The sequence below is a fragment of the Bubalus bubalis genome, chromosome 14 (genome assembly GCF_019923935.1).
Source record: "Bubalus bubalis isolate 160015118507 breed Murrah chromosome 14, NDDB_SH_1, whole genome shotgun sequence".
Classification (NCBI taxonomy): Eukaryota; Metazoa; Chordata; class Mammalia; order Artiodactyla; family Bovidae; genus Bubalus; species Bubalus bubalis.
Genome location: NC_059170.1, coordinates 71,157,772 through 71,179,289, shown reverse-complemented (window position 1 = coordinate 71,179,289; position 21,518 = coordinate 71,157,772). Strand labels below are relative to the sequence as shown.

Here is a 21,518-nt window from a genome sequence, read left to right as displayed (position 1 = left end):
CAATGGAATACTACTCAGCCATGAAAAAGAACGAAATTTTGCCATTTGCGGCAACTCTGTCCATGGAATTCTCCAGGTGAGACTACTGGAGTGGGAAGCCACTGCCTTCTCCAGGGGATCTTCCCGATCCAGGGACTGAACCTGGGTCTCCTGCATTGCAGGCAGATCCTTTACTGTCTGAGCCACCAGGCAAGTCACAAAAAAGTTGTTAAAAAGAGAAAAAAAAAAGAGAGAGAAAGAAATAGACTTTTCATAAGCTACATAAAGACCACATTCCTGGACTTCCCTAGTGCTCCAGCGGTTAAAAATCCTCCTGCCAACGCAGGCGACACGGGTTTGATCCGTGGTCTGGGAAGATCCCACACGCCTCGGTGCAACCAAGTCCACGTGCGACAACTACCGAAGCCCGCGTGCCCAGGGCCCGTGCTCCACAGCGAGGGAAGTCACCACAGCGAGAAGCCTGAGCAACGCCGCAACTGGAGAGCAGCATCCGCTTGCCACAACTAGAGAAAAGCCCAAAGACCCAGCACAGCCAAAATATAAATTTAAAAAGGAGACCACATTTCTGTGGAATTTCTCAGCCAAGTCAAGGCAGGGACAGCATCAGGTTCACCTGGGGAAACTTGAGCTCTGTGCTGTGACGGGCATGGGGATCAGCCACCCACCTAACAGGCCGTGGCAGTTGCCGGAGAGGCCTTGGCCATTGGCGACGTAGAAGCCCAGGTGGTTGCGCTGGTAAGGGGCTGGCTTTTTGTAGAGGTGGAGGAGGACGACAAAGGCCACGGTGCCGTGGACGCTCACGGTGACACTGGCATTGGCGGACACGGACACCTCCAGCCCCCGGCGCCCCGCGACCGCGCTCTGGTTGCAGGGGAGGACCAGCCTGTCCCCACCATCCATGATGACCCTGCTGGGTGTGATCTCCAGGTAATATCTCTCCGGCTTGTTGACGAGAATGGTGATGGTATGGAAGTACGTGCGCTGTTTCTTGTGGCCGTTTGGAGGAGCAGGGGCCCCAATCAACTCTCCGTTCACCGTCACACCTCAAAGGCGGAGGGGAAGAGAGCAGCGGTTAGACAAACTGCCCCCACTGCCACATGAAGGGATCTCATTAGAATTTCCTTCTTCTCCTGTGTTTCTAGAACCAAGAACTTCCGCTGTCATGCAGGGACCACTCAGTGCGTAGTGAATGAATCAATGCATGCATGAAGGTGTAAGTGATTTTTGACCAATGTCCTGGGTAGAAGAAGCTGATGTAAAATATACACACTACTATATATAAAACAGATAATCAACAAGGACCTATTGTAGAGCACAGGGACAGGGAACTCTGCTCAATAATCTGTAATGACCTATACGGGAAAAAGAAGCCCAAAGTAGGCTAGGCACCGAAGAATTGATGCTTTTGAACTGTGGTGCTGGAGAAGACTCTTGAGAGTCCCTTGGATGGCAAGGAGATCCAACCAGTCAATCAGAAAGCAAATCAACCCTGAATATTCATCGGAAGGACTGCTGCTAAAGCTGAAGCTCTGATACTTTGGCCACCTGATGGGAAGAGCCGACTCATTGGAAAAGGCCCTGATGCTGGGAAAGATTGAGGGCAGGAGGAGAAGGGGATGACAGAGGTTGAGATGGTTGGATGGCGTTACCAACTCAGTGAATATGAGTTTGAGCAAGCTCCGGGAGATAATGAAGGACAGGGAAGCCTGGCGTGCTGCACTCTATGGGGTCGCAAGGAGTCAGGCACGACTTAGTGACTGAACAACAACATATGGGAAAAGCATCTAAAAAAGAAAAAGAGTGGATATATGTATATGTAGAACTGATTCACATTGCTGTACACTTGAAACTAAAACAGCACTGTAAATCAACTATACTCGGATAAAAATTTAAAAGTGAAAAAAAAGTTAAAAAATAGAAGATAAAAGGGGGTTGACATGTTTGTCTGCTTTTGTTCCAAAAACTCTCATGTGGCCCTGACACAGTATTTCTGATCCACTAGTTTCCACTACTCCTGATCTGAAGACCCCAGGACACCATGAGCAGTGGGGTAAAATACAAAGATTCGGTTCAGTTCAGTCACTCAGTCGCGTCTGACTCTTTGCGACTCCATGGACTGCAGCATGCCAGGCCTCCCTGTCCATCACCAACTCCCAGAGTTTACTCAAATTCATGTTCATTGAGTCGGTGATGCCATCCAGCCATCTCATCCTCTGTCGTCCCCTTCTCCTTCTGCCCTCAGTCTTTCCCAGCATCAGGGTCTTTTCAAATGAGTCAATTTTTCCCATCAGGTGGCCAAAGTATTGGAGTTTCAGCTTCAGCATCAGTCCTTCCAATGAAGATTCAAGACTGATTTCCTTCAGAATGGACTGGTTGGATCTCCTTGCAGTCCCAGGGACTCTCAAGAGTCTTCTCCAACACCACAGTTCAAAAGCATCAATTCTTCGGCACTCAGCTTTCTTTATAGTCCAACTCTCGCATCCATATGTGACTACTGGAAAAACCATAGCTTTGACTAGACAGACTTTTGTTGGCAAAATAACGTCTCTGCTTTTTAATATACTGTCTAGGTTGGTCGTAGCTTTTCTTCCAAGGAGCAAGCGTCTTTTAATTTCATGGCTGCAGTCACCATCTGCAGTGATTTGGGAGCCCCCAAACAAAGTTTGTCACTGTTTCCACTGTCTCCCCATCTATTTGCCATGAAGTGATGGGACCAGATGCCATGACACCATGAAGAGTGGGGTAAAATGCAAAGATTAGGATTTATGTATTTCTAGTCCACAAACGCAAGATCTTCTACTTTCTAGGCAGAACTCACCAGAGTCCGCGTGATCAGAGACCAGCCTCAGGATGTGCCCGGGTTCTCCATCGATGTTGAAACAGACGGTGAGGTTGCTCAAGGGGAAATCCACGACAAAGTGGGGGTCTCCATCCGCTGCCAGGCCAGGGCAAGAACAGGAGAGAAAAAGAAAGAAGAGACATTTATTGGGCACCTTCCCTGTGTAAGCACTCTTTTCGTATTTTCTCTTGCGTTGTTGACTTAATCCTGTCAACGGCAGGTCCTCCGTGTCAACACGAGGAAGATGCCTGGGAGATGCAGCGATGCAGCGGTCACACAGGTAGCTTGTGGAAAGTCAGTATTTGAATGCAGGGCCCCTAAACTCAAATCCAGTGCTCCTGTGAGGACACTGCAGTCAGCTGCAGGGGTGAGGGGGCCTCGCCCTACACGCCCACGACGACTGAGTCCACGTTCTTCAATTCCCTCTGCGGCTGCTCCTAACCCTTCTGTCACGCTTGGGCCAGCCTAGTTAAGTGATGTGGATGAGAACTTCCTGTCCTGTCTCTGGAGAGCCACGGCCCTAGAGACGTTCCCAGCGCCAGTCAGACACAGCCCTCGCGTGAGTGGCAATGACTGAGCCCAGTTTAGAGCTGGTGACAAGTGAAGGACACAGTCAGCAGGAGGCCAGTCAGCAGTGACCACGGCAACTCCTCCTCTGGGTCCCACTGACTTTACTGCTTTCAAAATTCTGTCCGCAGATAAGACCACAAAGCTTGGCTGGCCCCTGCTCCTCGCCTGTTCCCCTCATTTTCACCTCTGCTAAAGATGGACGGTCTTGCCTCTCACTGTACAAAATATTTCCCGAGAGTCTACATCAGTTCTCTTTTCCCACAAGATTGGAGGGTTCGTTTCTCTCTCTACACCAAACACAACATGTTTCAGAATTCCCCTCTACTTCATGTGTACACGCATATGCATGTACAGGACTGAGTTTCCTGTATACGTATATATTCCACCATTCATATATGGTGAGGGGTGGTGGACCAGGAGTTCAGTGTTTTCAAGCTATGAGCCAGTTAAGGGTCTTGGAGGAGATGCTGAGAAACCCCTTCTGTCCCTAGCCTGACTCAGAGGGGCCTCTGGAAGAATCTGGTTGATCTCACTGTAAACTGCCTCAAGCATCCAGTGAAGGACAATGTAATAAAGACATACAAGGTACTGGTCTTTTGTAGATGAGAAAATGACAACCACTGGAGATAAAAGTGCATATTTTTGGTGCTCTGTGGGCACGCATATAATTATGTGACAGTTCTCTGAGAGCGTCTTGTGCTCACACCACATCATTTGTACTCAAATCTTCCAAATTCCTTTACAAGGGAAGATGTTGCTTGCTCCAAAAGAAGAGAGGAGAGGTCTGGAAGTCATTACTCTGCTCAGTATCCAAGAGGAAAGTTTTCTTGCATTCCATAATGCGTGTGTGCTCAAAGGAATGACACCCTACCCACTGGGGACGATGTGTTTCCTGTACCCAGAGCTAATCTCCAGACTCCCTGGCTCTGCGAACCTGCATGCCCAGTACATCAGCAGCAAGGCAATAAGGAAGGCTTACAAAGGCAGATGTGTTCATTTGAAGAATAAAACCCAGCCGGTGGGTCATTATTCCATCCAGATTTTTATTATAATCCCAGAAAGCTGGCCAAGGGAAATTTTATGGTATCGTTATCGGCTCTTCCCTTCTAAAGCCAAGGATTATGAAAATAATAGAATAATAATGTTTAAAAAGTGTGCGCTGTGGCAGATAACTGTAACACCAGAAGCTGGAAGTGAGCATACTTCAGATCTCTAAAAACAAATGTCTTTTCAACTCAGTCATAATGAACGTGTGCCTCTGTTCAATCCATCCTTCTACCAGGGCTCCTGCTAGGGTCCTAAGGACTGTGTTATCTGTGGAGTTTAGGTGATGGTGTAATGACTATCGGGGTTTTGAGAACTGCCCCCAGGCTGCAGACTTGAGCTAAATAAATATAGGTCCTCACATCTTGTTCTACGAGCTGATCTAACTGGCTTCAGGGAATTCCTGGTCATCTTAGTCCTAAATATCTCAACTGTCAATCACACACAAGCATATTCTTTCCTTTACCTGATGTTTTGGAGATTTTAATCCTTGGGTTGTATGGTTTCTTGACAGCAGGTCCTAGAGAGGAGAAAGAAGAGACCCACCATTGTTATTTATTAAAGAGGAGGAAGTGAGAGGTATAGAGAGTTGAGATGAGTCAAATACAGCTTTCAGATACCTTTGTGACCATTTAAAAACATTGGTTTTACAGGAGGAGCTTGGCCTCCTAACACAGAGTGAGGGTGTAACATAAGGAGGGGAAACTATTTTATTTCTTTATAAATTAAATAATATTCTTCTTGCCTGTGATTTCTGTGCATATGATAGGAGAAAATGCAGAAAATATTCTATAGTTATGGGGGAAGGGGAAAGTAGAATTGTTTAATGGGGACAGCGTTTTAGATTTGCAAGATGAAAAAGTTCTGGAGATCTGTCTCACAATGATGTGAATATACTCCACACTACTGAGCTGTACACTTAAAAATGGTTACAATGTAGAGGCCAGAATGGGGGTTGCCAAGAGGGAGGGGGTCGGGGGAGGGATAGTGGGAGGTTGGGGTCAGCAGATGTAAGCTTTTACAAATAAAATGGAAAAACAACAAGGCCCTACCGAATAGCACAGAGAACTACATTCAATATCCTATGATAAACCATCACGGAAAAGACTAAAAATAAAGAATGTACAGGTGCGACTGAACTGAACTGGGCTGAACTATGTGTAACCGAATCACTTTGCTGTTCAGCAGAAAGCAACACCACATTGTAAATCAACTACACTCAATTTTAAAAAAAGAATGGAAAAATGGTTATGATGGTAAATTTTATTTAACATTTTTTTAATAAAATAGCACTTTACAACAACCAAAAGGCTACAAAAATGTAAAAGAAAAAGATATCATGGCAATCCAGGTTTAGAGCCGTGAGTGTAAACACAATTCGCAAAGCAGCAGCAAAAATAAATATTAAAAAATAACCCCAAAGTAAATTACTTTCTGTCAATAAAATAAAATTAATATCTTGTTTCAAGCTGTCTGTATTAACAAGATTATGCTCCTCTGATGCTTGTGTTTCATTGATCTTTGCACCCAGAAAATGAAGATCATAGTATCTGAATGTTTTTAAGTGCCCCCTTCTCTAACTGGTCCCTCACAAGCAGGACATGGACAGAATCAGGTCAACCACACGGGAGAAGTGACATCTCAGTCTGGATGCCTGTTTTGGGAGCCTTAAACTATCACAGACACTCAAAAAATCTTAAAATTAAAAAATCATCAGAGCTTTAAACAAAAGGAGGAAATTGTCCTGAGTACTAACTGATGCTTCAGGAAAATTTTACATCTAACGAGCCTTTTGCTCAATCAGTTGGTTATTCCCCATCTGTGTTCTTGGCTCTCTGAGTCCTGTGTCGTTTATGAGTTTGCTATCTCCTGAAGCTGCAGAAATTTGAGTTACTAACATCAAATCAAGATATTACTCAAAACCATTTTCCCTGAACGTGGCACAGATCTTGAGGCGTGAACTCACAGCACCATGCGACTTACTTATTCTTCATCCTTTTCACCAGAACGAATATTGTCCTAGGTTCGCCAAGACAAGCTCCACTCTTTCTAAAAACGCGATGTAGCATTTTTCACCTCTACATCAGGCTCTGCACTTTTCGATAAATTTCTAGTTCTGCACTCCTCATGGGAGAGGGTACCTAACATGTGTAGAACACTCATTCTGTACTTAAGATGCTGCACATTAATCCTTGCAACAGCCCTTCAGGAAAGACACCACTATCTACATTTTACAGGTGAGAGAACAGAAGCTCAGAGAGGTTCAGAAGCCTGCCCCAGGCCACAGCTGGCGAGGAGGAGCCACGAGCTGAAAGCTGGATCCTAAGGTTGTGCTCTCTCCAACACGCCCAGGTGATTCTCCGAGTTTAGAATCTGAGGATCACGCAAGACCTGGGTTCACGTCAGTTCCCTCACCTCAGGACACGTGAACCTGGCAGGAAGCTAATAAAAACGTCACATATGAAAAAAGTGCTGTTTTCCACAAGCAGATATTACTGAGAATATAACCCTTTGCTTTGGTTGAATTACTTTTCCTGCCGTTTTCCCTTTTTTTTTTTGGCTGCACCTCGAGGCATGTGGAAATCTTAGTTTTCTGACCAGGGATTGAACCTGTGCTCTTCGCATTGGAAAGTGGATTTTTAATCACTGGAGCACCAGGGAAGTCCCTCTCATTCTTGTTTCTACTAATTCCCCCTGAAAAATAGCACTGGGACAGATAATAAAAAATTTCTGTTTCAACTCTGGATTCTCTTATATAGAAGAACTTAATGTCTCCTATATAATTTAAATAATATCTATAATAAAATAAAATTTCATTTATTTCATTGTAAACAAAATCATTAAAATTTTAAAAATACAATTTTAATAAAAACATGAGGAGTAAAATTCATAAAATATATAAGACATGGGCTATAACAGACCTAGACAGTGTATTAAAAAGCAGACATCACTTTGTTGAAAAAGGTCTGTATAGTCAAAGCTATTGTTTTTCCAGTAGTCATGTACAGGTGAGAGAGTTGGACAATGAAGAAGGCTGAGTGCCAAAGAACTGATGCTTTCAAACTGTGGTGTTGGAGAAGACTCTTGAGAGTTCCCTGGACAGCAAAGAGATCAAACCAGTCAATCCTAAAGGAAATCAACCCTAAACATTCATTGGAAGGACTGATGCTGAAGCTCCAATACTTTGGCCACCTGATAAGAAGAGCTGATTCATTGGAAAAGACCCTGATGCTGGGAAAGATTGAGGGCAGGAGGAGAAGGGGTGGCAGAGGATGAGATGGTTGGCTGGCATCATCGGCTCAAGGAACATGAGTTTGAGCAAACTCTGGGAGATAGTGAAGGACAGGGAAGCCTGGCAGTCTTATGGGCTCAAAGAGCTGGGTACAACTGAGTGACTAAACAATAAAATACAATATACAGTAAAATTTCATTTTATTTTACCTATAAAATTTTATCATATAACTTTTATTTTTATCTATATAAAATCAAGCATACGCATCAAATGACATAACTGAAGTATTTAAAAATTTAGAAAGGTGGGCTTCCCTGGTGGTCCCCTGGATAAAAATTAGACTTGAAATGCAGGGGAAACCGCTTTGAGACCTGATTGGGAAGGATCCCACAGGCCGTGGAGCAACTAAGTTCGTGTGCCAAACTACTGAGCTTGTGCTCCAGAGCCAAGGAGCCACGGCTACTGAGCCCACGTGTGGCAAGTACTGAAGGCTGTGTGCCCTAGAGCCTGTGCTCCACGAGAGAAACCACTGCAAACAAGCCTGCACGCTGCAACTGGAGAGGAGCCCCCACTCTCCCCAACTAGAGAAAACCCACGTGCAGCAATGGGTTTTCTGGGAAAACCCAGAAGAAGTTGTGGTGGGAAGACCCACCACAGCCCAAAAAATAAAATAAATAAATCTTTAAAAAATATATAGAAAGGCACTTAAAAATGAATATTTGTTTACTTGTCTGTTCATTCCTGTAGGCACTCAATATTTATGATTTATCGATAGACTGACTTTACCTTCTTGAACTCTATAGGGATCCATGGTTTATAACAACACAAACACAGGCTAACCCACTGTTGGCTAGGAGCTGCAGGAATAGAACATTGTTTGTAAAAATTACGACACAATAAAATAAAAGAGATGACCTTGGCCTGAAAAAGCAGCCAGAAAGTGCCATGCGGGTCCCCACACTGAGCCCCATATGCGCTCACCTGGCTGCAGGTGTGTGCCCCGCAGGCTCTGCATCACCGTTTCGGGTCCAGTGGCCATGGACGTGCTGGACATGCCGTAGGCGGCCTCTGGGGCCTCTGTCCGCGGTGCTGACTTAAGTGTCATGGATGTGAAAGGGGTGAGGAAGTGGTGGTTCACGGCCAGAGCCTGGGCCTCCTGCCTCAGCCTCTCCCTTTCCGGCTCCTCGATGCTCTGCAGCCAGGCACTCAGCAGCTCCTTCAGGGTCAGGTAGCTCCAGAGACGTTCCAGGTGGTTGGGCTCCTCCTGGCCATGTCCCCGGGGCCTGGGGCTCTGTGAGACGTCGATCCCCACCTTCCGGGGCTCCACGGGCACGTCCTTCTTGAGCACCACAAACTTCTTACTGTTGCTGGCCGTGACCTCCACGTGCAGCTTGTCCATTGCCCTGTCCACCAGCTTCCCTGCGATTATGATCTCCGAGCCATTGAAGTAGTTGGGGAACAGGGTCCTGGTGGCACGCTCCACCAAGCTGGGAGGATAATCCACGCGGATGTCGGAGAGGAGCGGGGTCCTGATCTCATCATAGAACCTGGAGAGGAGGAATGCAGGGGGAGAATCAGGGCCTGCCTGGGCGGCAAGCAGGACAGGGCTTAGAGGAAACCATGGGCTGTTGGGGAGGCAGTTCTGATCTTAGAAGCAGCCAAGTCCAACATTCCACCCAGAACATCTCAGACAGGAAGCCATGCAGCAGAGGCTTGAATACCACTGGTGATGGGGAACTCACTACCCCACAAGCTCCCTCGTCTCTTGTCCACTGCTCTGAGGAGGACCAGGGAGCTTCTGGCAGTAAATCACGATTCTCCTTCCTGCAAGTTCCACCCACTGGTCTCAGTTTTGCTTCTGGAGTAACACAGTGTGAATGAGGGTAATCCACCTTCAGTATTTAGATGCTGGAAGACACTGACCTTCAGACGGGTATAGACACTGCTGCATATTCCGTGAATATGCATACTCCTTACCTAGCCTAATCCATCTTAACGAGTCTTCACAGAATATAATATCAAGAATCCCTAACAGTCCTGCCAATACATCACGTGGTTTTTCTCATTAAATTCTATCATCCAGCCAGAATCCTCCTGTCACAGGAGAGAAGGCTGAGGCACAGAGGGTCTTAAGGCCTGAAGTCATGAGGCAGGGCCAGAATGTGAACCCAGATCAGCCTGATTTTAAGATGCATAGATCAGATTCGGGGTCCAGCCTCACGTCCAGGCCTCCTGCTGAGCCTGCCTTCCCCACCCCAAGGACACAGGCAGACTTGGGGTCCAGCCTCACGTCCAGGTCTCCCGCTGAGCACCCCCTGCCCTCCCCTTGCCCTGAGGACACAGGCAGACCACAGACCCGATGAGCTGGGCGCGGGCGTCGTGGTCTTCGTGGACTCGCCGTGTGAGCCCGCAGTTCTCCAGGGACAGCTTCTCCAGCAGCTTGAAGTCCACGTCGGCCCCGATGCCCACGGTGAAGATGCAGACTCGGCCCCGGGCGGCCTCCCGGGTGTTGTTGAGGATCTTGAGGGTGTGGGTCTCCCCGACGGTGGGCTTCCCGTCCGTCAGGAAGACCACGAGGGACACGCTGCGGTCCTCGATGTCGTTGTGGGCCACGTAGTCATTGAGCAGCTGGATGCCCCTCAGCAGGGCCCCGTTGATGTCCGTGCCTGCGGGACACAGAACACGATGCTGGAGGCTCGCTGCCTCCCTCACCTGGACTTCACACCCCTCCCATGCACCTGCAGGGGTGACAGGTGGGGAGAGCAGCCCCTGCACTCACTCCAGGCCACCCAGGCAGCCTAGAAACTCCGCAGATGCACAGGAAAGGTGCAGAGCTATATAACCTCGTCCTGAAGGTGTCTGATGGGCGTCCCAGGTGGCTCAGTGGGTAAAGAATCCGCCTGCACACTCTTTATAATAGCCGGGACATGGAAGCAACCTAGATGTCCATCAGCAGACAAATGGATAAGAAAGCTGTGGTACATATACACCATGGAATATTACTCAGCTATTAAAAAGAATGCATTTGAATCAGTTCTAATGAGGTGGATGAAACTGGAGCCTATTATACAGAGTGAAGGAAGTCAGAAAGAAAAATACCAAGACAGTATATTAAAGCACATATATGGAATTTAGAAAGATGGTAACGATGACTCTATACATGAAACAGCAAAAGAGACACAGATGTAAAGAACAGACTTTTGGACTCTGTGGGAGAAAGCGAGGGTGGGATGATTTGAGAGAGTGGCATTGTAGCATGTATATTATAATATGTGAAACAGATCGCCAGTCCAGGTTCGATGCATGAGACAGGGTGCTCAGGGCCGGTGCACTGAGATTACCCTGAGGGGTGGGATGGGGAGGGAGGTGGGAGGGGGGTTCAGGATGGGGAACACATGTACACCCATGGCTGATTCATGTCGGTGTATGGCAAAACCACTACAATATTGTAGAGTAATTAGCCTCCAATTTAAAAAAAAAGAATCTGCCTGCAATGCAGGAGACATGGGTTCGATCCCTGAGTCAGGAAGATCCCCTAAAGGAGGAAATGGCAACCCACTCCAGTATTCTTGCCTGGACAATTCCGTGGACAGAGGGGCCTGGTGGGCTACAGTCCACGGGGTCACAGAGCAGGACAAAGACTGAGCGACTGAGCACACGTGAGGGGGTCTCTGATGGTGCCTCAGCTTAGGGGTCTCCATTCCCTTAGCATGGCCGACCTGCACCTCTTTCGGAGAATTGTTTTGCAAAGGCAGGAGGGTGCTGGGTGCAGGGACTTGGAGAAAGAACGCACCCCAGAGGGAAGCAGGGAGCACCGAGTGTGGAGGTGGGAATGTGGAGACCTTCGCGGGGATGTCACGTATGGCCTGGGGCTGGAGGATGAGGATTAGAGAACTCACTCATTTTTTTCTTATTGCTGGCATCGCCTTTCTGGCTTCCTGCCTCTTCAGGGTCTCCCCTGTCCACAAGGACCCCACCAAGCGAAGGCTTTCCAGTTTACACCTCCCGCCACCGCTGCCATTTCTAATTCAGACACGCTTGTCACTAGCAGCTCTGATTAAAGTCAGGGGACACTGCCTGCCACGGGTGCTGGACAGGTTTTTTGCTTGGGGTAAGGTGAGATGGATGGCGGGTGGAAGTTAAATCTCCCAGCCAACACGAAGCTTCTAGGTCCTAAGAGTTTCGTTCAACTCTGCTGCAGCTGCTCTATTATTACCAAGAAAAGCCGAGAGTTCTGACAGCAGACATGAACACCCATTTCCTTTTTCTGACCCCAGGGGTTAGTTTTTTAAGTGGTCTTCTTGACAGACCAAATATTTCACTCATTTTAAGTACACAGTTAATGATTTTTAGTCAATGTATAAAGCTGTGTACCCATTACCACCATCCTGCCACCTGACTGGCATGCTTTTTAATCTCTCTGCAAAATCTACCATATTTGATTGAACAGAAAATTTCCCCCATTGCTTCACATCCTCCAGAATTTGTGGCTGAAAATATAGATGTCTGTGACTGTGCAAACACATCACTAATTCGTTCTAAGATGCACACATGGTCCACATGTAAGGGAAACTTACAGCTGAGACAGCACGCAGCACTTCTCTGGGTTCGCCCACTTGCCTCTCTGGATGCCTCACCTAGCTTCACTGCCTCTGAAGGTGTGGACATGGACCAGAAGGCAGGTGTTTATTTCCTCTTTGATCCAGAACTTAAGCGATGATGCTAAATCTCTCATTGCACTTTAAAGCCAGGGACAGCCCCAGGCAAAGGATGTGCTTAGCTTTTCTCACCCCAGGCACAGCAGGGCTTGGCATCGAATCTCTGTTAAGTCGAGGCATCTCCTGCACGCTTAACAACGGGGGTGGGCAGTGGGGGCTGGGACTTCCCCGGTGGTCCAGAGGCTAAGGCTCCAGGCTCCCAAGGCAGGAGGCCCACTTTAATCTCCGGTTGGTGAACTAGATCCGACATGCCCACACTGAGAGTTGGCATACCACAACTAAACGATGCCTCGTGATGCAAGTAAGTCCTGGTGCAGCCAAATAAAAACAAAAAGTGAAAAAACAACGGGAGAGTTCCCATGGAGCCGCCCAACCATCCCACTGAGAGCTCCCCCAGGGATGTTAAAGGACCACAGTGCACCAGCAAGAGGGACTATCTGGGTAAAAATGGCCATGTGTGTGTGCGCTTAGTTGCTCAGTCGTGTCCAGCTCTTTGCAAAACCTGCCAGACTGTCCATGGGGATTCTCCAGGCAGGAATGCTGGAGTGGGTTGCCATGCCCTCCTCAGGGGGATCTTCCCAACCCAGGGATCGAACTCAGGTCCCCCATATTGCAGGCAGATCCTTTACCAGCTGAGCTACCAGGGAAGCCCCAAAATGGCCATATCTGACAGCTAGAGAAGATCTCCTGTGTGAGGCCACTGTTCTAAGTACTTTAAATATTTTAACTCATCCTAAAAAAAGTCCATTATATGCTCATTTTACAGATGAAGAAAAGGAGGTAGAGAGAGATTAAATGCCTCATAGCTGGTGGGGCTGGATTTAAATCCAGGCAGTCTGGCTTCAGAATCCATGCTCATCTCCTGATGAGGAGAGGACACTAATTTTCTGTTCATCTGCAGAGGGTTGGGTCAATGAAATGCTGAGACAAAAAAAAAAAAAAAAAGGAAACCAGTGTGGTTTCTAAGGTTTAGATTCCAAAAGGGCATAACACGCATTACCTGTTTTCTAAAGCTTTATCCTGCTCCCCCCAGCACACACATAGCATTCTAATAGTAAGCAGCATCTTTAAAATAAACTCCTTTTAATGCATAGTCTTTAAGTGGGTACTGTATGTCAGGAGCTATGCCAAGTTGTTGCTCAGTCACTAAGTCGTGTCTAGCTCCTTGCAATCCCAAGGACTGCAGCATGCCAGGCTTCCCTGTCCTTCACCATCTCCTGGAGTTTGCCCAGACTCATGTCCTTTGAGTCGGTGATGCCATCCACCATATGATCCTGTCGTCCCCTTCTCCTCCCACCTTCAATGTTTCCCAGCATCAGGGTCTTTTCCATTGAGTTGGCTCCAGGAACTACAGGCTAAACAAAGATTAAGGGAAGTCTCTTTCCTCAGAGACTTCCCAACTTCCTTCCAAGGATCATCACTAAAATATTAACTCTAAACTTTCATTTCTCGCTTCAACCAGTAAAACAATTCCTAGATCACACTGTTGTGGAAACTGGTAGGAAATCCCATTGTATCCATAAATCAAAATTCCATTCACACAAGATCAAGTTCCAAACAAATTTCATTTGGGAAACCAGAGCTTTGCCTTGGAGGGAAAGTAACCAATATGAGTGATGAGAAACTCAGACGGAAGAGGATGGACAGAACTGGGTGTTTTCTGTCTCCAGATCTCGAAAGCAGAATCACCTGAATCCCCCAGGAGACAGTGTCTCTACGGGCCTTTAGGAAGGATGGTAAAGGTCCAGTCCACATGCCGATACTGAGCTTCCACCAGGCGCACACTGTCCTCGGGACAAGTTGACAGCGGGAGTAAGCTCTGGGCCCAGGGTTGACGGGACTGACAGCCAGCACAGGTGGTAACACGCTGTCCTGAGTCTCAGATCATCTCAGAGCTCTTTCTGGCCTTTCCCCTCATCTGCGTCCTTACCTAGTCACTGCCCCCCAGGCGAGGGTGCAAAGGCTCCATCGCCTTTCCACCTAGAGCATCTCCCAGGCCATCCATAGTCCAGGAGGACCGACAGTTCAGGGGGGCGGCTCCATCTGCTGCCTTAAGGTTCTCACACTCAAGCACACAAAACACTGAATCAGCCACTTGGCTTTCACTCCTGGCCCTGAAAATCAGTTTACAAAAAGAGCTGCATTGTTTGGGATCCGTGAGATAAACCAGGAAAGGCTCCAAAACCTATCAGGTATTTCCCCCGTAACTTATTTGACCATCTTAGTTCGGTGCCCAGAAAAGGAGAAGCAAGCTCCTGGGGAAAGTGCTCACCTGTTATCTCCTTTCCTGTGATCAGCGTCAACTTTCAAATCCCTGTATCATGTCTCAGCAAACAGGCCAAGCAGGACGTACTTACCTCCGCTCGGCGACATGTGGTGGATGTAGACTTTGCCATCTCTGATGCTGTTGGGAGTAACTGACACCAAATGGTCCTTCCACACTTTGATCCGGTTGGAAAACCCAACGATATTGAAATGGTCCTGGGGTCGCAGGTCATGCAGAATCGTGAAAAGGGCATCCTTGGTCTAGGCAACACAAAAGCAAGGCCAGTCATGTCCCATTGCATGAGTCTACGCATCTCCTGGCTTGGAAACTGCACGCTGGGGACAATCCCAGGGTTATAATGGAGTGCCTGCTCTGTAAAGGGACTTGGATAAATGTCAAGGAACTTTATCACCTTGCCAGAAAAAAAAAAAAAAAAGAATGGCTCAGTGGGAATGAATTTGCCTGCAATACAGGAGACTTGAGTCTGATCCCTGGATCGGGAAGATCCCCTGAAAGAAGAAATGGCAACCCACTCCAGTACTCTTGCCTCGAGAATCCCATGGACAGAGGAGCCTGGCGGGCTACGATTCACTGGGTCACAAATGAGTCGGACAAGACTGAGCAACTAAACAACAACACGTTTTACAACTTTATATAAGACACGAATGTTTTTCATATACGAAATGTCCTGTCTGCTCTGATCCACATACATCAAGCCTCAAGCCTCTGGAACTTCACAACTGCTGTTCTCGAGACCTGAGGTGTTCTTCCCTGCTGCCTTATGCCCCTGTTTCATCTGACAAGTCCTTAGTCATTCTTCAAAACCCAGCTAATGCGCTATATTCTGTATTTGAAACATTTTCTAGCTCCTCTAAATAGAGTGGACCTTCTGTCCTCTAGGCTAGCAGTGCCCTCAACGTACTTATAGAGTAAGTGCATCACCCGTCTCAACTACAGTCTGCTCCATGTCTCTTTCCCTTCCTCCAGTGAAGGCAGGTTCCATCTATTTTTTTTTTTTTTTTTTTTTGGTTGTGCTGGGTCTTCGTTGAGGCACTTGGGCTTTCTATAGTTGAGGAGCAAGGACCTGGTTGCCCTGAAGCACGTGGGATCCCAGTTCCCTGAACAGGGATTGAACATGTGCCCCTGCATTGGCAGGCGGACTCTTATCCACTGGACCACCAGGGACGTCCCTCCGTCTATTTTCTTATCACCCAGAGCAGAGAACTCCTGACACATCCTAGAGAGAAGTTCAGAAGATGAAAGAACACAAGGACGATTCATGAATCACAGAGGAAGGGTACGAATCAGAACTACCGCTGGGTTTTAAGAGAGAATGAAGCACCGTGGGCTGCAGTGATGTGAGAAGGCATTTCAGAGAACAGAGGGGATCGGAGGATGAGGCCCGAAGGACCTGGGTAACTTGAAATACAAGGGAGAACATCCTGGAAAGAAGCCAAGAAGGTCATATGTTACTATGTGTAACACAGATCGCCAGTGGGAATTTGCTGTGTCCAACACAGGAAACCCAAAGCCGGTCCCCTGGGACAATCGAGAAGGGTGGGATGGGGTAGGAGGTGGGCTCTAGAGGGAGGGGACATGCCTCCGGCCCATCCATGTGGATGCACGGCAGAAACCATCACAATATTGCAATCACCCTCCGATTTAAAACAAAATAAAATGTAAATAAATATTTAAAAAACATTACACTGCACACCTTAAACCTACAGTGCTGTATATCAACTGTACCTCAATACAACTCGGGGGAAAGCAAGTGACAAAAAAAAAAAGACACAACAGCCCCCTTCTCTGAGATCCTCATTCACGTGACACACACACACTTTTCTGGCACTCATGACATGGCAGTGTCGTTATTTCTTCCAGCCCTTGCCCTTGCCAGGACCCCTGCATCTGCCGTTCCCTTGATGGATGCTATGTCCCACCGTCAGCGTGCCTGCTGCCCCCTCCTCGTCCTTCCGTCCTGGGTTCACTCGCTCCTCTGCTGCTCCTCAAGCCGGCACCCTGGCCCCTGCCTTCCCAGCGTCGATAGAATGTGATGACATATTTGAGCATTTACTGGACGGTCCAACTCAGCCCCACGTCTCCGAGTGCAGGAGCTTTTTCTGTTCCGTCACTCTTGGGTCATACCCAGCTGAGCCTGCCTGCGTGGCAGATTCTTGAAACAGGCTTGCAGAAACAAGTGAGTGCTGGGAAGACTGTCCATCTGTGACACCAGACTCCTCAAAACAGCTGCCCCCTTGTTTCCTCCCTGCCCTCCCAACAGAACAGTTGGCACATTATGGGCTGTCAGTAAATAGCTGCTGAATGAGTAATTGAGAGAAAAAGAGGGAGAGAGAGAGGGAGAATTCTACTGAGTGAATACAAAGGGAGGAGGAGAGACACAGCCCCCATCCTTGAGAAGCTAAGACAGAACATTGAGAAGGGTGACGTGCAGGAAACACGGCTGAAAGGACGGACAGCATTAAAGCACGAATGAATAGATCAGATCGCGACAATAAACAGATGTGGGTGGAGGGTCCTGAGCGCGCTGCTGATGGAACTCCGGGAAGCTGGCCCCACCTTGACCCCTCTTGACCCCTCACCCTTCCACCCGCTCAGAGCCAGCAAGACCCCAGTGTGAGCAAAGATGGGCTCGGCATTGTTCCCCATCCGAGAGGCTGGACCTCTGGGAAGCCTGCAGGTCCACAGCTGGGTGGTGACAGACAGGACCCACAAGCCGAGGCAGTCCCTGGGACGGTACAGTCGGGGGCCCGATGCTAAGGCAGCCACCCGGACATGTTCCCGCTGCTGGGGCTCAGAGCTGGCAGGGCCCCCCAGGGTGCAGGCTGGGGCCTGGGGAATCTCCTCAGAAGGCTGCTGTTTGTTTAGCAGCTGGCATCCCTAGGGATCCTTAAATAGTGAGCTCAAGCCCTCGAGAGGGGCTGGCCTGGCTTCTTGGCTGCTGTTTTCCCCATCGTGAAGGATTCTCTGCTTTAGGAGCAGTCCTTCAAGTCTCTCCACCCTCCTCCCCTGAGCTCAGCGATGAAGGGCTTCTGATGACCTTGTAAGGGCACAGCTCTGACTTGTCCTCAGGAGCACTGGGGCAGGCAGACCCGCTGGCTCCCGGGAGTTCCACTTCCAGTTGCCTCGGGACCTTTGTGCTGGTCTCTGGGTCCTTATTCCCAGGGGCGGGGGCGGACACTGCCTGGAGCCACCACCACCCATTAACCCTTCCTGAGCTCCGACCAGCGAGGTCTGGGGCGCTCTGCGTTCTGCAGAAGGCTGAACAGGCAGGAGGAAGGTGGTTGCCCAGATAGAAGAGGGAATGTGAGGTGGCTTCAGCTGGTGTTTCTGCACCCTGTGTTTATATGCTGAAGACAGACAGAAACCTGGGCAGGGTTTTCCCAAGAGTACACCCTAGAGACCAAGGTAAGCATATTCTAGAAAGATCAGAAAGGAAAGGAAAGGAAAGTGAAGTTGCTCAGTCGTGTCGGACTCTTTGCGACTCCATAGACTGTAGCCTATCAGGTTCCTCCGTCCATGGGATTTTCCAGGCAAGATTGCTGGAGTGGATTGCCATTTCTTTCTCCAGGGGATCTTCCCGATCCAGAAATCGAACCCGGGTCTCCCGCATTGCAGGCAGACGCTTTACCATCTGAGCCACCAGGGAAGCCTCAAGAATGATCAGAGGAAGCCCAGAAAGATAAGAATGGACGGTGCAAGCTGGTTCAAAGGCCTGAGCTACCCTGGAGGCACTGACTGGTCATATCCACTCCTTGGTGGCCCCAAAGGGCACTCGGCAAACACCAGCCTCTACACATCACCAGAAGGGCTCCTTACGATGTTCCAAGTTGTGTCTGAACTGAAGGGAGATACGAAAGGCACACAAATACAATGGAGAGAGGAAAAGGAAATTCTTCTCATTATTCAAATAGTAAAGAAGCACCCTGGCCTGCATGAAGCATTCAGACAAGATTCCCTTTAATCCGAGCCTCGTAGAAACAAAGAGAATCGGGATGACTGGCTCCTTGAAACAGCTTGCTAGTGAGGAATCCTTCTGCTTGTAGGTATGTCCCTCGGGTTGAAAGGAGGGGGGAAAGTATTTCCTCTGAAAACAATGTCTTAGAAGTTAATTCCAGCTCTGCCTCTGGTTTATTATTACGTAAGCCTTTTCATCTCTGTCCACTTAAGTTCTTTCAGGAGCAAGGAGAACGTAAATAAATAAAGAGGAGCTCTCGGTTTCAGATTCTCTGTTCATCCAACTTGGCTGGCGATGGTCCCTCTTGGTCTAGTGGGTCTTCAGGAAAAGGAACTGTGCAACCTTCCTGGCGGTGTCTGTCAGGGAAGGGGCAGGGCTGGGCCCCGGGATGTGCAGCCCCTTTTACACGCTTACTGTCTGTCTCCTTGTTAGGGCTGCTCCCGGGGCGGGCAGTTTCTGGGAACTGCTCTGTCTGGTGGGCTCAGAGCCCCTGTGTTAAGCCAGCCTAGAGACAAGATGGACCTTCCTTTCCCTTCCCTACAAAACTGAGCCCGAGCAGCTGCAGGCTCTTGGCTCAGCCCTCGAGGGGGTGAGTGTTCCAACTACACACGCTTTGAATCACTCACTCTGAGACATTCCCCGAGGAGAGAAGACCCTTAGGGTGACCCATCAGTGGAGCCCATGGAAAACCCAGCTGCCCACCCACTCCATCGGGGTACCTGCTGACTCTCCTCAAATCTTTCTGTGTCCCCGCTGAACCACCCGCACCAGGAACCAAATCTGACACAAAAGGTTTTTGTACCCCAGTCCCTGGGTGGTTACGAGCCCATGGCATCATAGAGGAAATCCAAGGTCAAGGGTCTTAGACACCAGACATGCCAAGCTTTCAGCAGAACGGCCCTGCTGTGCTCTGAAGCAGTCCTCTTGCTCACCCCATTCTAAAATGTTTGCTGAGGAGCTGACATTTTCCCTTTCCACACATTCCTTCTGGATGAACCCAAGAGAAAATCCTCTGTGAGTCTTCTCATCAAAAAACAAAAGCAAGCTAAGAACTCCTACAAGTCCGGCTTGAGCCACGACAGAATTGTGCTCAACAGAGAAGTACCCTAGAACCCCCTAAGTTTCTGAGAGGTAATATCGGGAAGGGGAATACACCCATCGGCAACTGGACACAAGTGGGCCTTCTCCCTTCGCAGGTGGGTGGAGATAAGGGACCCGGGCGGGGACCAGAAAGAGGTGTGTGACTGTCCCCCTGTGCGGTGCAGTCCCTCTTGTGGCCAGCAGGGGGAGCGCTCCATCCCCAGGACTGGCAATGGAGTCCCGCGACTGGAAGGACAGACAAGAGTCAGTGATCCCAAAGAGGACACTAACAGATGGAGAAATATACCATGTTCATGGATTGGAAGAATCAATGTAGTGAAAATGAGTATACTACCCAAAGCAATCTATAGATTCAATGCAATCCCTATCAAGCTACCAACAGCATTCTTCACAGAGCTAGAACAAATAATTTCACAATTTGTATGGAAAAACAAAAAACCTCGAATAGCCAAAGCGATCTTGAGAAAGAAGAATGGAACGGGAGGAATCAACCTACCTGACTTCAGGCTCTACTACAAAGCCACAGTTATCAAGACAGTATGGTACTGGCACAAAGACAGAAATATAGATCAATGGAACAAAATAGAAAGCCCAGAGATAAATCCACGCACATATGGACACCTTATCTTCGACAAAGGAGGCAAGAATATACAATGGATTAAAGACAATCTCTTTAACAAGTGGTGCTGGGAACTCTGGTCAACCACTTGTAAAAGAATGAAACTAGAACACTTTCTAACACCATACACAAAAATAAACTCAAAATGGATTAAAGATCTAAACATAAGACCAGAAACTATAAAACTCCTAGAGGAGAACATAGGCAAAACACTCTCTGACATACATCACAGCAGGATCCTCTATGACCCACCTCCCAGAATATTGGAAATAAAGGCAAAAATAAACAAATGGGACCTAATTAACCTTAAAAGCTTCTGCACATCAAAGGAAACTATTAGCAAGGTGAAAAGACAGCCTTCAGAATGGGAGAAGATAATAGCAAATGAAGCAACTGACAAACAACTAATCTCGAGAATATACAAGCAACTCCTACAGCTCAACTCCAGAAAAATAAATGACCCAATCAAAAAATGGGCCAAAGAACTAAATAGACATTTCTCCAAAGAAGACATCCAGATGGCTAACAAACACATGAAAAGATGCTCAACATCACTCATTATCAGAGAAATGCAAATCAAAACCACTATGAGGTACCATTTCACACCAGTCAGAATGGCTGCAATCCAAAAGTCTACAAGTAATAAATGCTGGAGAGGGTGTGGAGAAAAGGGAACCCTCTTACACTGTTGGTGGGAACGCAAACTAGTACAGCCACTATGGAGAACAGTGTGGAGATTCCTTAAAAAACTGGAAATAGACATACCTTATGATCCAGCAATCCCACTGCTGGGCATACACACTGAGAAAACCTGAAGGGAAAGAGACACGAGTACCCCAATGTTCATCGCAGCACTGTTTATAATAGCCAGGACATGGAAGCAACCTAGATGTCCATCAGCAGATGAATGGATAAGCAAGCTGTGGTACATATACACAATGGAGTATTATTCAGCCATTAAAAAGAATACATTTGAATCAGTTCTAATGAGGTGGATGAAACTGGAGCCTATTATACAGAGTGAAGTAAGCCAGAAAGAAAAACACCAATACAGTATACTAACGCATATATATGGAATTTAGAAAGATGGTAACAATAACCCTGTGTACGAGACAGCAAAAGAGACACTGATGTATAGAACAGTCTTATGGAC

At 47.9% G+C, this 21,518-nt stretch overlaps 1 protein-coding gene across 1 annotated transcript in view; it reads right to left on the bottom strand.

Annotated features, from left to right (window-relative positions):
• The window catches only part of ITIH5 (inter-alpha-trypsin inhibitor heavy chain 5), a 90,200-nt gene that overhangs the window by 4,235 nt on the left and 64,447 nt on the right, over nt 1-21,518 (bottom strand). The window contains exons 8-13 of the mRNA XM_006078065.4: nt 14,761-14,929; nt 10,042-10,351; nt 8,667-9,232; nt 4,920-4,973; nt 2,819-2,935; nt 666-1,043 (exon numbers count right to left, since the gene is read on the bottom strand). Of these exons, the coding sequence (XP_006078127.3) occupies nt 666-1,043; nt 2,819-2,935; nt 4,920-4,973; nt 8,667-9,232; nt 10,042-10,351; nt 14,761-14,929 (1,594 nt within the window). The remainder of the gene's footprint in view (nt 1-665; nt 1,044-2,818; nt 2,936-4,919; nt 4,974-8,666; nt 9,233-10,041; nt 10,352-14,760; nt 14,930-21,518) is intronic.